At 37.5% G+C, this 15,550-nt stretch overlaps 1 protein-coding gene across 5 annotated transcripts in view; it reads left to right on the forward strand.

Moving 5' to 3' along the window:
- The window catches only part of PARP8 (poly(ADP-ribose) polymerase family member 8), a 167,805-nt gene that overhangs the window by 130,780 nt on the left and 21,475 nt on the right, over window positions 1-15,550 (forward strand). For all 5 annotated transcript variants that reach the window (XM_081826111.1, XM_081826109.1, XM_081826110.1 and 2 more), the window contains 6 exons: window positions 7,088-7,213; window positions 8,669-8,734; window positions 11,226-11,293; window positions 13,248-13,296; window positions 14,415-14,527; window positions 14,765-14,837. In XM_081826111.1, coding sequence (XP_081682237.1) covers window positions 7,088-7,213; window positions 8,669-8,734; window positions 11,226-11,293; window positions 13,248-13,296; window positions 14,415-14,527; window positions 14,765-14,837 — 495 coding nt within the window. The remainder of the gene's footprint in view (window positions 1-7,087; window positions 7,214-8,668; window positions 8,735-11,225; window positions 11,294-13,247; window positions 13,297-14,414; window positions 14,528-14,764; window positions 14,838-15,550) is intronic.

Consider the following 15,550-nt stretch of genomic DNA (forward strand, 5'->3'; position numbering starts at 1 on the left):
AAAAAAAAAAAGAAAAGAATGCTAATTAAGGGAGGCTAGACCGACCATATACAAAAACATATTATGCAATCCTATATTTTTAAAAAAATGCAATCCTGGCAAAGAATAGAATGGCAGATAATCCCCCAAAGAGACCTAATTATAAATATATTTAATAGACTTCAAAGGAAGTATCATGTCACATTGTAAAATTAAAATGATTTAGTAAGTGAAGTGGGAAGAAATGACCTGCAACATGGGGGAGAAAATCAGCTTAGCCCTTTACACTGTGTGTAAAACAAATTCCTAATGGCTTAATGAAAGTTTTGCCATACATACTTTATGTTTTTTACTTGAAAAAATAGTGAATGTTAAGAGCTAAGTATGAGAAAATTTGTTTTGCCTCAAACATAATTGTATAAAAGCACATAAAACTTGAAAAGAAAAACACGAGGACTATAACAGATTAATAGAGGAAATGAACACACGATTCACAAATACAGTTAGTAAAGAAACATAAGAAAATATTCAGCTTTACTAAAATCAACAGGAAGCTAAATGTGAAGAGAATTACCAGTCTGTTACTTACGAAATTTGCAAAGATGGGTGGGGGAAAATGACTATAAAACAGACATTCGTTCAGGCGCCTGGGTGGCTCAGTTGGTTAAGCGACTGCCTTCGGCTCAGGTCATGCTCCCGGAGGCCTGGGATCGAGTCCCACATCGGGCTCCCGGCTCAGCGGGGAGCCTGCTTCTCCCTCTGACCCTCTCCCCTCTCATGCTGTTTCTCTCTCTCTCTCAAATAAATTAAAAAAAAAAAAACAAAAAAAACCAGACATTCGTTCAATAAGTATCGAATGTCTAGAATTAACAGGCATTACTCCAGATGAAAGTACAGCAGTTAATATAGACTAGCACAGACCTCGTGGATGTACATACATCCTGTTAACCTAATCATTTCACTGATTACCTAAATGGAGGTACATGCTCTTGAAGAAATATTAAGGAAAACAGTTATGATATGATGAATTATGAATGAACAATAATACAAACAGTATAGCATTGATCATATGTAATGTGGAAAAAAAGATTCCATGATTAAATTTCAGAAATATGGCTTAATATCGCCCCTACAGCTAACATGCACATATTTGCATATTAAAGGCTCTCAGAATCCCTGAAACTAAGAAAATAAGTAGCCAGTACTTGGAGGGTTTCTCAAATGTATCTGACCATGGTGGATCTTTTTCCTTTCCTTCCTTTTTTTTTTTTTTTTTTGAAATGTGGAAGGTTTTTCTCATCAATTGGAACTAATACTGCTCAAAAAAAAAAAAGATACTTAAATATATGCTGTTTATAGCTATTTGAAGTGCTCAATTCAGCAGCACATACACTAAAACATAGCTATGTAAAAATGATTAAGCTTTACACAGCTGTGTGTATGTTTGTGAATATACATACATGAATAGGTATGTATATATATTATATATATTTTACATATAATATATAAAATATATATTTTATATACATTATATATATTTATATATTATATAATATATATATCATATATATATATATATATAAAATTCTTCAAGTGGTAAAGTTAACATCTGTGCATTTTAGTGGATGTAAATTGTCCCTCAGATGATGTGAAAAGGGAAGGAGTTAGAGCCTGGAACTAAGAAATAATTAGAAGGAAAATGAACATCATGCTAACAGTAGGCTAGATTGACAGAATATTAGGTGCTTTTTCCCCCCCGCTTATTATAGATACCTCTCAAAAAATAATGGTTGTTAAAGACAAGTTAATTTTGGATTTTATAATGATAGTTACAAAACACAATTACTGGATCATATCAATTTAGTGATTCTATCTGAAGCAGAATATTCTTTTCACTACTTTAAAGCAAGTACACAATATTCTGGTTATAATTCTAAAGATTACATGGAAACTGATTCTCTTTCTAGACAGAAAGAAACTGTATCTCAGTAATCCTGGTGCATCTGTTGACTCCTGCATTTTAAGTGGTTCTCTGAGGTTGCAAGAACCGTCCTTAAATGGACACTGCAGGAGGTTGGACTGGGATGAGAGTGTCTCAGCAGCTAGGATTCCAAGCCCCCATATACTGTTTCAACCAGAACAGCTCTGTTTTATTTATTTGTGTTGAGCTTTCATATAAGATTTTATTTATTTATTTATTTATTTATTTTATTTTTTTTATTATTATGTTATGTTAATCACCATACATTACATCATTAGTTTTTGATGTAGTGTTCCATGATTCATTGTTTGCGTATAACACCCAGTGCTCCATGCAGTACGTGCCCTCTTTAATACTCATCACCAGGCTAACCCGTCCCCCCACCCCCCTCCCCTCTGGAACCCTCAGTTTGTTTGTCTCAGAGTCCATAGTCTCTCATGGTTCGTCTCCCCCTCCGATGATTTCCCCCCCTTCGTTCTTCCCTTCCTGCTATCTTCTTCTTTTTTTTTTTTCTTTTAACATATAATGTATTATTTGTTTCAGAGGTACAGGTCTGTGATTCAACAGTCTTACACAATTCACAGCGCTCATATAAGATTTTATTTAGAAAAAAAAGGGATCAATATTGAAATGTTTGAAAGCCATTGATCTTCAATTTTAAATTCACCTATTTTCCAGAATACATTATATATCTGTAGGCCACTCCTGCACTTGCCTTTCTTACTCACCTGGACCTGAATTTTCTCATTTGCAAGTGCTCCAGGGTCTTCCTTACCTGCAGAGGAGGGTTGAGAGTCTTGCTCTACCAGATGGATTGTATATAATGGCCTTTGGAAGCATGTGATTCTATAAACCCACTGACCTTTTCTCACTCATCAAATGGCCTAATTCCCATTGTTTGAATTCTGTATTTCTCTATCCTAAGTATCTTAGCCTCCAGATTGCCTCTTCAATTATATTATTCAGTGTAAGAAGAAAGATGTCTGGAACTTGCTGACTATAGCACTCACCATTATGTGCTAAGATCCCATTAAGAATCTTTCATTTTGGGGCACCTGGGTGACTCAGTCAGTTAAGCATCAGACTCTTGATCTCAGCTTAGGTCTTGATCTCAGGGTCGTGAGTTCAAGCCCCTTGTTGGGCTCCGTTCTGGGCGTGGAGCCTACTTAAAAAAGGGGGGGAGGGCACCGGGGTGGCTCAGTCGTTAAGCATCTATCTGCCTTTGGCTCAGGTCATGATCCCAGAGTTCTGGGATCAAGCCCCACATCGGTCCCACTGCTCAGAGGGAAGCCTGCTTCTCCCTCTCCCACTCCCTCCCCCTGCTTGTGTTCCCGCTCTCACTGTCTCTCTCTCCGTCAAATAAATAAATAAAATCTTTAAAAAAAAAAAAAAAGAATCATTTAAAATGCTGGGAGTGGGGAAATACATGATTTGGGGTAAAAAAAAAAAAGCATAGTCGTTCGTTATGTTTTATTTTTTTTAAGTAGACATTTTACTCCATGGAAAAATTAACGTGCAAATGAATACAAATCCAAACAGTGTTATACAGACCTTTTCTTGTTCAAAAATTCTGCCTGCTAACTTCTGTAACAGATAAATCATAAAATTACAGTGGCTTAAGATGATACACATTTTTACTTCTTGCTCCCACAACCGTCCAGTTAGAATGTTTGTTGGGCAGCTTTCTGTGTGATGATTGAGTTAACTGGACCCATTCCATTGTGTGGCTCTGCTGTCTTAGGTACATGGCATACAGCAGAGGCAGAGATAAAAGCGAAGAAGGTGCACCTGTTTATTCATCAACTCCACCCTTTTCCACTGCCGATCCAATTCCATTGGTTAAAACTAATCACGCAGCCTTACGTAGACAAAAGGGGTGGAAATGTCGCACGCAGAGCAGCTGCCTCCCGTCAATAGCTCTCTACCTGGGAAGCAAGAAGTAGGAGGGTTTGGTGGACAGCATGAGATTTTGCTGTGGTAGTTAACGCTATTTCTTTTAAGTTGGCTTAGAACATCTATTTAGCAGAAATATTCTAATTGAATTCTCTACCCCCTATGTCTATTATTTCATTATAGTTTATGTGACTCCAATGATGAAATTATTGGCAGAAGAACGCATATAATTTTTGGTAGTTTTGATTGTTTTGATGCTTCTGGCACAAGGTGTTTAATAAATACTTGATTGAAAGGGATACATTGTTCAGGTTATTACTATTGTATCTATTTGTATCTTTATTCTTGTGATAAAAAACGTAACATAAAATTTACTATCTTAACCCTTTTTTAACCATACAGTTCAGTAGTGTTTACAATATTCAACTTGTCATGAAACAGATTTCCATAACTTTTTCATCTTGCAGAACTGAAACTCTATACCCATTAAACAACTCCCCTTATGTAGCCCCCTTCCTCCAGCCCCGGTAATCACCATTCTACTTTCTGTTTCTATGAATTTGACTACTTTAAATACCTCTTGGGGGACTCTTACAGTATTTGTCTTTTTGTGGTTTATTTTATACCGGTTTATTTCACTTAGCATAATGTCCTCAAGGTTTATCGATGCGATGTTGTAGCATGTGATGGAATTTTCCTTTTTTAGGCTGAATAATTTTTCAAAATTTTCAAAATGTAAAAATACCACATCTTCTTTATCCATTCAACTGTCAATGGACATTTTGGTTGCCTCCATCTCTTGGCTCTTGTGAATAATGCTGCTGTAAACATGGGTATGCAGATAGGTCTTTAAGACCCTTCTTTGAATTATTGTGGATATATATCCAGAAGTGGGATTGTCACTTCCAGCAGGATCATATGGAAGTTCTATTATTAACTTCTTGAGGGGCTTCCATAGTGTTTTCTGTAGCAGATGCACAAATTTATAATTCCATCAGCAGTGCACAGAGGCTCCAGTTTCTTCATGTGCTCAACACTTGTTATTTTCTGGTTTTGGTTTTTGTTTTTTGATAGTAGCAATCCTAATGGTTGTGAGGTGATATCTCATTATGGTTTTGATTTGCATTTCTCTGATGATTAATAATGTTGAGCATCTTTTCATGTGCTGTTGGCCATCTGTATGTCTTCTTTAATGAATTGCTTATCTGGGTTTTTTGCCCATTTTTAAATCAAATTATTTGATTTCTTCTTGTTGAGTTGTAGGAATTCTTTATATATTCTGGATATTAACCCGCTTTCAGATATCTGATTCGCAAATATTTTCTCCCATCCCATACCATTTCACTCTGTTGATTGTGTCCTTTGATGCACCAAAGTTTTTAAGTTTGATGTAGTCTCATTTGTCTATTTTTGCTTTTATTGTTTGTGCTTTGGTGTCAAGCCAAGAAATCATTGCCAAGTCCAATGTCATGAAGTTTTTCCCTCATGTTTTCTTGTGGGAATTTTATAGTTTAACGTCTTATGTTTAGGTCTTTATTCCATTTTGAGTTAATTTTTGTGTATGGCGTAAGATAAAAGTCCAGCTTCATTTTTTTTTCATATGGATATCCAGTTTTCCCACCGTCATTCATAGAAAAAACTATTCTTTTCCACTGAGTGGTTTTAGTACCCTTATCAAAGATCATTTGACCCTTTATTAAAGCAAAGGGCATGAACTTTTCTAACACTTCATTTGCATACTGTGACTTTTAATTCTTAAAAATTTTTATAAGATAGTACCAATTCCCTCCCCACCGCCAGAGTTCCAGAAAAGGCTGTTTTATTTTACTGATTATTCTTTTTCAGGAGTTTTTATTTGGATTTTTCTTTTATTGAGAGACCAGAAAATGCCAAAAATAATTTGTGTCTAGGTTAAAGTGCATCTGTCTGGGGTAGAAGGAGTGTAAGTGTGGGTGCAGAAGACAAAAAGGATTTTATTATGTCTTTATTATATATATTGCTTGGAAACCACACACACACACACACACACATATAAATGGTGTAGTGTGTTGGAAACATAGTAGCTCTTTCAGTTCTACTGTTTTCTGAGTGAGTCTTGTGGGGTGTATGTCTGTGTACTTTAGGAAGGGTTTCTTATAGATCATATGCCCAATGGCTTGAGTGTTCCTGATTATTTTAGGTCACTGGAAGTTCTGGATGCTGTGATTGGGTGAATGTGTTTTGTGAGTATACACACAACATAGTGAGCGCATGGTCATTAGGTCACAGTGCCCCTCCCATGAACCACAAGAATCAAAAATTGTTTTACTCTTACTCTACATTTTTTAAATGCCTGTCTAAAAGCTTTCTAGAAATATTTTTCTCTGTAAAGATTAAGTCCACTGCTTTCCTTATGATGTCCCCTATCTTCACACTGTCAATGTGTCCGTTTGGGCGCCCTCTCTCCATTTAGACAGTGTCCGTTTTCTCGATTGACTTGCCAGAAGCATATTGTTTTGGGAACTGGAGAAGGGGGACTTTGCTCCTAAGCATTAAATGACACTGCCTCTTAGTAAATTGTTAAGAGGTCACAGAAGAACATAGGAATAAAGCCATCATATTTAGCATACCAAAGGTCATGAATGGCCTGAGGCAGAGAGTAGGAAGAAGTAAGATGATGTCAGGAGCTTTACTGTTCTTGGAACACGTCAGACTCATCTCCTGAATTTGCAGTTCCATCACCTGGAATAGTTTCTCCCAGAGCTCTGTCTCGCTCTCTGTCTTCACTCTGGTCTCTGTTGAAGTATCATCACCTTCCTAGCCACTCTGAAACAGCACTCCCTATTGCCTTAGTCTCTAACACCTGCTTAAACTTTACAGCATTCAACACTACCAGAAATGTATCTGAGCATATATTTAACTGATTATTTGGTTATGCATCTTCTCCATTAGAATGTAAATTCCATGAAAGAGAGGACCTGTCTTTCTTGTGCATGTCTGCCATAGAACCTAGAGCAATGTGAGAGCATAGTAGAGAGTTCATGACAAAGAGATACTAGGACGTTATCGGAAGCAACACATGTCAGTCATTTGAAGTTAATGGTCAGGTTTGGTCAACTGTGGTCTGAAGCCGCAAAGTTGGTAGCAGTTTTGAGATTTTCCTACTTAACTTCCGCAACCACGAGCGGGAGGAGCAATGGCAAAGCACGCGCTGAATCGCGAAGGATGCTAACTCTCTTATGTATGTGTTTCAAGGTGGTAGATCTACTAGTATCCATGTGTAGGTCTGCACTGGAATCTCCTAGAAAAGTTGTCATTTTCGAGCCATATCCTTCTGTGGTGGATCCTAACGATCCTCAGATGCTGGCCTTCAACCCCAGGGTGAGTACTTCTCCTCATACGCCCCTCCCGCCCCCTGTAACAGCAGCTGAGATTTTAGAGCTGCCAGCTTCCCTCTTTCCGTCTAACTCACTCCCTCATCAGGCCCATCTCTGACCCGTGGTGGACTCTATCCATTTAATAAATACCGTTCTTTTCCCACAAACTCTATTTACTGCCTCCTTCAGTCTTTCCCATATCCTATTATTTCCCCTGTCCTTTCATCTTTTAAAATCACTTTCAGAACTTCATCTTTATGAAACTAGACCCATTTCATCCTCTCAAATTGCAATCTTTACACATCCCATCTGCATGAAAGGCAGGTAAATAGCAGTAATAAACTAGGTAGTAATGATTGATATGATTAATTTCATTATATAGTTTTGAGAGTCTAGCTTAATGTAACCTCATGGTAATTTTAAGGGTTGTGGGTAAAAGGACTGATTTTTGCTTTCTTTTGTATTTTTACTTAATCATCCCTTGCCTTTTCCCTAGTTACCTGAAGATTAGTGAAAGTTTAGTCCATATTGTCGATCAAGTGGCATTCCTTGAGAAAACAGTTTTATAAATATTTGTGGAGATGAGGCAGAATCCTTCTGAAATAGCAAAATTTTCAAATTGCATGAGAGCTAAAATTGCCTTAGTTTCTCTTACTATCCATCTTGAAATCATTTTGTAGACACAATGGCTATATAAAATGTCCTTGGAAAAGCTTTCCTTCCTTCATAAGTGGCAAGAGTACACATAGTTAGAGTATACTTAAAGGTGAATTTCAGGGGCGCCTGGGTGGCTCAGTCATTAAGCGTCTGCCCTTGGCTCAGGTGATGGTCCCAGGGTCCTGGGATCGAGCCCTGCATCGGGCTCCCTGCTCCACGGGAAACCTGCTTCTCCCTCTCCCACTCCGCCTGCTTGTGTTCCCTCTCTCGCTATGTCTCTCTGTCAAATAAATAAAATCTTAAAAAAAAAAAAAAGATGAATTATCAGTTAAGTGTGTGGTGTCATTGATACACTCACTAGTCGTACTCTTTTGGTAACAATCTTTCAATCAAAAGAAAATAAAAGCAAAATGATATTATAAGACTTAAAGTGGATTTTTGTATTTTAGAAGGATTCTGTTCTAACTTTATTCATCATGGCTTAATCTTTTTGGTGACACAAAGAATCAAGAGCACAATATCTTTTTTATATTTATAGTTCTCCCCCTATAGACTAAACATGATTTTATGTACTTATATTAGGATTGGCATTGTTTTCTTTTTTCTTCCCTCTAACTCAGTTATATATCCTACATCCTAGAATCATCTTATTAAAGCCTTCCCTTTTATGGACACAACCCAGTCACTGCTTTCAAATCGACTCTGATGGGAAATCCATGTACAGGGAAAATATGTTTCTCCAGTAACACGTAGGCTTGCAAAGGCTTATAGTGAATACTGTTTTTTTTTTCCATTCAAACAGAAAAAGAACTATGATCGAGTAATGAAAGCACTGGATAGCATAACTTCTATTAGAGAAATGACACAAGTAAGTGTATCATCTTGTGGTCTTGTACAGTTCAGTTTTGCTTGAGTAAAATCATATTTTAAAAATGTCTGAGAGTACTGGCTATGTAGTGAAATGTAGATTTTTCTATTAGATGGGAGTATAATTAAAATATGTCAAAAATTAAAATTGTGTTGTACTAGGATGTTTTGATTAAATTACATCAGTGTACTGGTGGACCACTTTGACTTTTGGAGGGTAATTGAATGATTATAATCCTAATGATTTCTCCAACAATTGGAGTGTGTGGTGGTGTGTCAGAATATCTTAAAGCAAAGGTTAAATCTGGTACCATCTTTCTAGACTGTCCATTTTAATTAATGGTAGTAATTTTAACACACTATTTTAATGTCAAAATAAAAACAAATATTCTATCAAATAGAATCTCAAAACAACTTTGGAGGACACTAGCCTCCCCGAGAGTATGAGTTTGTATTTTTAGCCCTTTAGGGAGGCTTGGTGAGGTGTTTGATGAGCAAGGATTGCGGTTTATTATGAAAGTCTAACATATCACTGGGCTATAGTCCAGCTCTTCGCAAAGCACATGCTATTGGATTTTTGAGGCCTTTCCACTGCCAAAGATTTGGAGAGAGGCTTAAAACTCATCATGATAAGTAGAAATTAATAATCCATAATTGACAACAACACACATTATGGGTTTGGTTTACATATGTATGGCGGTTTCAAGGCTTTCACTGCCCTAGACACCCAGGAGGCTTATCCTGAGTATTACCCTGGGTCCCTTTCTGTCTTTGGGGAGAGAGTATTGGATTCCTTCAGTCTTGAGGCCCGCAAAGCTTCTCTGTCACTCCTCCCTTCACCCCTGCCATCACCCCTACTGTATTTGAAAATGTGCTCCCAGAGTACCTTTTTACATTCCCAAATTTGAGTTTTGAGTCTTTTGATAGTTATTTATTCCATGTAGTCAAATATTCATCCTCTTGTTCAACAAATAATGTGTGTCAGACAATTTAAACGAAGAGATCCTTAATTCACAAGTTATATCATTTGCTTAAAAACCATCATCCTTGCTCGTTGTTTTTCTATGCCCATACTCTTCTCTATTACCTGAATTCCTCTTCAAACAAATATTATTATTTGTATAAGGAAAAGAAAACAATGAAATACATTTCCACTTGGGGGAAAAGCGAACCTATTCCAATGGCTTACACAAAGTTAAGTAAATATTTTTAGTCACCAAAGACTTTGGTGATAATAGGGTATTTATCATACTATATACCCTAGACCCAGATCATTCTCGGATAAAAATAGCTACAAAATTCTGACTCTGGATCAGCCCTCTGCCAAAATTTTCTTCCGTTATTCTGGGTCATGTGTAAGCTATTTTAATAGAAGGCAGTGGAGACGATTGAGTGTCAGCCTAGGAAGTCAGAGGCGTGTGTTGTATAATTTGCTCATCAATGATGCGGCCTGTGACCTTGGGCAAGTTGCTTAATTGCTTGACACTTAGCTTCTTCACTGTCAAGATGGTAAATAGTAACACTGCACCCCCTTCCAGTCTGCACTCCACAGGGATGCCTGCCAGGTTTTATTGCGTCAAATCCTTTACACCTCTCCAAATAAATATAACATTATACTGTCCTATTTTCTAGAAGGTACTGCCCTATAGATAGACGCAAGTTATCACAGACAGATTGCCTTTTGTTCTATGAAAAGGTTAATTGTCTGGATAAATTCCATTAAATACTTTGAAAAGAAGGGCTCTTCTTATGCAAGTTTTGTCCAGTTTTCTCTGCACCTAAGTCAGTACCTTCAGATATGAGCCTGAGTAGTAGCTCTTACAAATTTTCCTTTAATGTTTGTTAAAAGTTAAAAAGAGTCATCATCAAAAAGAGACAGCACCTGACACTTGTTAAAGGTGGCGAGAGAGATTTAATTCGAGGACTGCAGCGGGGGAGAGGGACTTGCAGTGTGAGTGAGGTCACCTCCGAGGAAGACAGAAGTGACTGAGTTTTTTAAAGGGAGAGCAGAGAGGGAACAAAAGGGGGCTACGGAGAAGTGGAAATAGGGGGCTGTGGGGAAGCAGGAAATTACAGCAGGGGGATGAGTAGAGAATTACTGGAAGGCTAGCAGTGTGGGTGGGTACAAGGTAGGTACCTTTTGTGGTGGGGCAGCATCATGTTTTCTTGAGCAGAGACTCAGTCGGGGGCCTGGGATCACCTTTAGACATGGCCTAGTGTGTGGGAGCCAGGCTAAAACTTGATGAAGCCTCTGGAGCAAAATGTTTGGGCAAGCCCATTGGGCCACATGGAAGTTCAGAGTTCACAGCACCTTGAAGGGGGGCGGGCGGGGGGCACAATGAGGGTAATTGTTGCCGCGACCATGTCACGGCCACAGAGCTTCGGGTTTAACTAGATTAGACATACCTGTTCAACCTGATTTTCCTTTTGCATAAGGGAAAAAGGAATTTTTTTTAAGAAAAATCAAGAAGTATAATGACTTTTTTTTTCAGGCACCATATCTGGAAATCAAGAAGCAGATGGATAAACAAGACCCCCTTGCTCATCCCCTACTGCAATGGTATAAAATTTTAGTTTTCCTCTTAATGAAAACAGCATCATTTTCTACTGCCTGCTTTAAGGGGGGAAAAAAAGGCCTATTTTACAAGACCTGCAGTGCTATAGTTCCACAAGCCTATGAGGCCCGGTGATTTTACAGAGTCCTTAATGACTCTCATTTTAATTAAAACTTGTGTATCACAAGGGGAAGAAAATGCTGTCCTATGCACTACACAGATAGATGATGTATTTGACAGCAGTTTGTCTATAGTTTAAAAAAAAATGTGATTAGCTGAATTATATGGTGAAGCCGTTTGGGTTCATTTAATTTTCTAGTTAACTGAGGACTCAGTGACAAAACTCAGTTTCAAACGTTTATTGAAAATCTTTCTAAAATGTCATAGTGTATGGTTCACTTCCTTAACAAGAGCAGTATAAATTTGATGAACTCTTTGTTTGACGGCTGCAGATGATGCTCTGTTCAGAGTGAGCCTGGTGAGGGGTATAGCTTGAGTCTGGCATAGATCCTAGGAAGGCTGACTGAGAATAGAAGAGCAGGTTGAGAACCCCGTTCCTACCACACCTGCTTCAAAGCCTTTGCCCTCTGGTTTCTAACTTGCAAAATGAAAACAATAGTATCCCTACCCCCCATACCTCTAAGGGTTTTATGCACATGTGTCTTTGAAATCACTGAAAACTTAAAAGACTATGGAATTCACCAAGATTATAAATGCAGTAATACAAATGTAAAGGTGATAAGAGATTGGTCTGAATGAGATTTAATCTAGCTACAACCAGGAAGTTTTTAAAAAATTATGGAAAGATGGGCAAAGGAGAAAGAATGATTCTGGTTACCTAACTCTCACTTAGGATTTTACAATAAACATTCAGTCTAATAAAACTTTAAAAATTAGATTTGGGGGGCGCCTGGGTGGCTCAGTTGGTTGGGCGACTGCCTTCGGCTCAGGTCATGGTCCCGGAGTCCTGGGATCGAGTCCCGCATTGGGCTCCCTGCTCGGCGGGGAGCCTGCTTCTCCCTCTGACCCTCTCCCCTCTCATGCTGTTTCTCTCTCTCAAATAAATAAATAAATAAATAAATAAATAAATAAATAAATAAAATCTTTAAAAATTAGATTTGGAAGGCTTCCTTCTTTGTATCTGTAATGCTCTATTATTAAAATTCTGTTTGAGTAGAATAACACAAGGTTTTCATTGTAATTTTTTACATTCTCACATGAAATCATATTCACAATGAAGGTAAAAATCTCAAATATCTAGTCTCTTCCCCCACCCCCACCCCCACCCCCAGTAGTCAACCTGATTGTTAACTTTTAATTATTTGTGATCATTTCCTTCAGCTTGTTAGTCACTCTTCTTTCAAGGAGAAGAAAATTTCCCCAAATGTTTTTTTAGAGTTTTCCGTAGTTATTATTTTCTGTTCTGAAAAACATAAAAATAATTAGTTCTTTCAGATACCTGAATGTAATTTTTTTCAACCTCAGTGTCTAAATATGGTGAATAACAGTTTGTGTATATACCACTGTATATATATCAGCACAAACGTCCTCAAATATTTTAAGAAAGAAAAAGGTCTTCACAGAAACTCATTCTTAATTAGACAGTGTAGGGAAGAACCAAGGAAGCAGATGTATGAATCAGCTTTGCATCTAGGGGATCATCCTTTGAAAGTATGCTTAGAAATGTTCATGTTGTAATTATTAAAAATCATTATCTCTCAGGTTTTAAGGAACTACTTCGTTCTCAGATTAAAATATTATCCTTTTCTTTCCATAAGCTCTTTAAATTGTTTCAGGAACCAAAGCAAAGTGATGTAATTAAGTAAAATGCTTACTCAATTTAGTTAATGTCACAGCAAACGTAAGTTCCGATCACTTACCAACTAAGGGAAAAAAAAAAAAACGTAAAATATATTTGGCATATATTTGTGACTGATGGACTATTTTAATTAATTTCAGGGTTATTTCAAGTAATAGGTCACATATTGTGAAACTGCCAGTTAACAGGGTAAGTTGTTTTTTCACATATACATACAGAAATGGGAAGCGTCCTGACTGGTTGGGAGAAGTGACCCCTGTGATTTTTAGGCATCCTCTCCAGGAAATTGAAGTAATCTCAGGTTAGGCCTAACTCTTCAGTTTGAAATTACTGTATGTACACCAGCTCCGAGTTTTCCCAAGAAAGCAAATTCAAATTCAGGCTGCTGCCCTGACCTTTTAAGTAAGTAGAAGGGTCAGTATGAAGTCATTTAGTTATTCCACAAGTGATAGCAAGAATCTGGATATTGACCAGAAAAAGGTAATGTGCTTTTTTAGCATTGTCAGTTTCTTGTCGGCACAGCCCCACTTTCCCAAAGTGGAGAAGATACTGCCTTCTCGGCTTAATATGCTTACAGAATAAAGGAAGAAGCTGATGGACTCTGATTTCAGTTCTGATCGAAAACAAAGAAGAGCAGTATCCGAACTCTCAGCTCTCCTGTCTGTGAATCTCTAAACTGCGATATTTCCTTTATTTTGTACTCCTATATAAGTATATTCCTAAGTGAAAGGGCAGCAATTAGAAAATTTCGTCAAGCAACTAATTCAAAAGATTGTTTTAATTTCTTTCCATGAACAAAGGGGGGGAGCTGTATTTGAATGTAGGCAATTTACAGTTTTATAAATGTATGCAAATAAAGCGTGATGATGATAATTTTTGCAATTTTAAAATCTTGAACTAACTTTTCTTTTCTCCTTAGCCAACTCAGATATTTCCCCAGTTGAGTAACGAGTGTATACTTAGGGAATTCAATAATAAAAGCCTTAAAAAGAAACATAATTAAGAAGGCAGATCTGCTTGGACATGATTACAGAATGTATTCCAAAGCTAAATATAAATGACTTTGGATTGTCTGTCTCCTATTCCTTTTCCATTAGCCTAAAAAATTACCCGTCATATCAGCAACTCCATATGATTTATCATTTATGCAGGTTTTTTTGTTTTTTTTAAATGAATGGTCCTGTTAATGTAAGTTAGTATGGCTTGAATCTCGATTAATTCTTAAACGAGTAAAATTTGAAATTGTCATCAGTGTGATTATATGTTAATTTTGACATGTTTTCATTTGTCATTATTTTAAATGGCAGCAACTGAAGTTTATGCACACTCCACATCAATTCCTTCTTCTCAGCAGTCCACCAGCCAAAGAATCTAATTTTAGAGCTGCTAAAAAACTCTTTGGAAGCACCTTTGCATTTCAGTGAGTATGGCTTCCTGTTGATGGGGGTATGTCTTCCCCTCGATCTTCCAGAAGTGTGTGGGGAGGAAAACATTCTTTTAGTAGTTGGCTATTAGTCCTGAACATTCCACTGCCCGATACTTGATTTGGAAATTCAAGACTTTCAGAGGGTACATGACTGATTATACTGTGGCCACTTTAGAATCTAGATTATTAATGTTTGGTTTTGCTTTGTCCTTCCCCTCCTCTGTGCTTTAGTGGCTCACACATTGAAAACTGGCACTCTATCCTGAGGAATGGTCTGGTTGTTGCTTCTAATACTAGACTGCAGGTAAGTTTTCTGAATGCTTTAACAAGACCATATGTTCTTTAGTGTTAGAGTTCAGTAAGCAATCCTGGTGCTTTTTTATTACGTGAAAAAGGGGAAGCAAGTGGGCTTTAAAAATTACATAGAATTTCTAAAAGGCGTAAGTAATGTTCATAAAATAACTGAAGCAGAATTGACCAGTACACCATATAGGGATGAAAATAAAAAGAAACTGAATTCCCTATGAGAAAACAGTAAAATCACTTTGAACTTCAGTAGAAGAAAATTATCATGCAGAAAGTAAAACCATACAAGCATTCTGTCTGATAATTCAACACAGATTTCTTGAGCACTGCCCCAGTGTGGATACTTGAGGATAAGGAAAGGTAAGGCCAAGAATCAGCAAGAGGGAGATTGGACACCAAAGAGCCATCTGCTGCCTGTTTCACGGTCTCCGTGGCAGCGCTGGGAGTTAGCGGGGTATCGTGGATATAGGGCTCATCTTTATTTATGCCCGTCGCCTCCAACACCCCACCTCACTCTCATTCAGCTAATTTTCATCTGACGATGGAAAGAGGTCAGAAAATGAGATGCTCAATCCTGTCGCGTGTGCTGGATCTCACACTCCCGATGACAGTTGAGATGATACAGTTAAATGTAAATGTCCATAAACACACACTTACTGAATTAGTATTCAGTTCATACTAAATAAGGTACAGGGGCCCTAGAACATGGAA

This window comes from Leptonychotes weddellii, chromosome 7, assembly GCF_054177405.1.
Source record: "Leptonychotes weddellii isolate Sample4059 chromosome 7, ASM5417740v2, whole genome shotgun sequence".
In the NCBI taxonomy this organism is placed as follows: domain Eukaryota; kingdom Metazoa; phylum Chordata; class Mammalia; order Carnivora; family Phocidae; genus Leptonychotes; species Leptonychotes weddellii.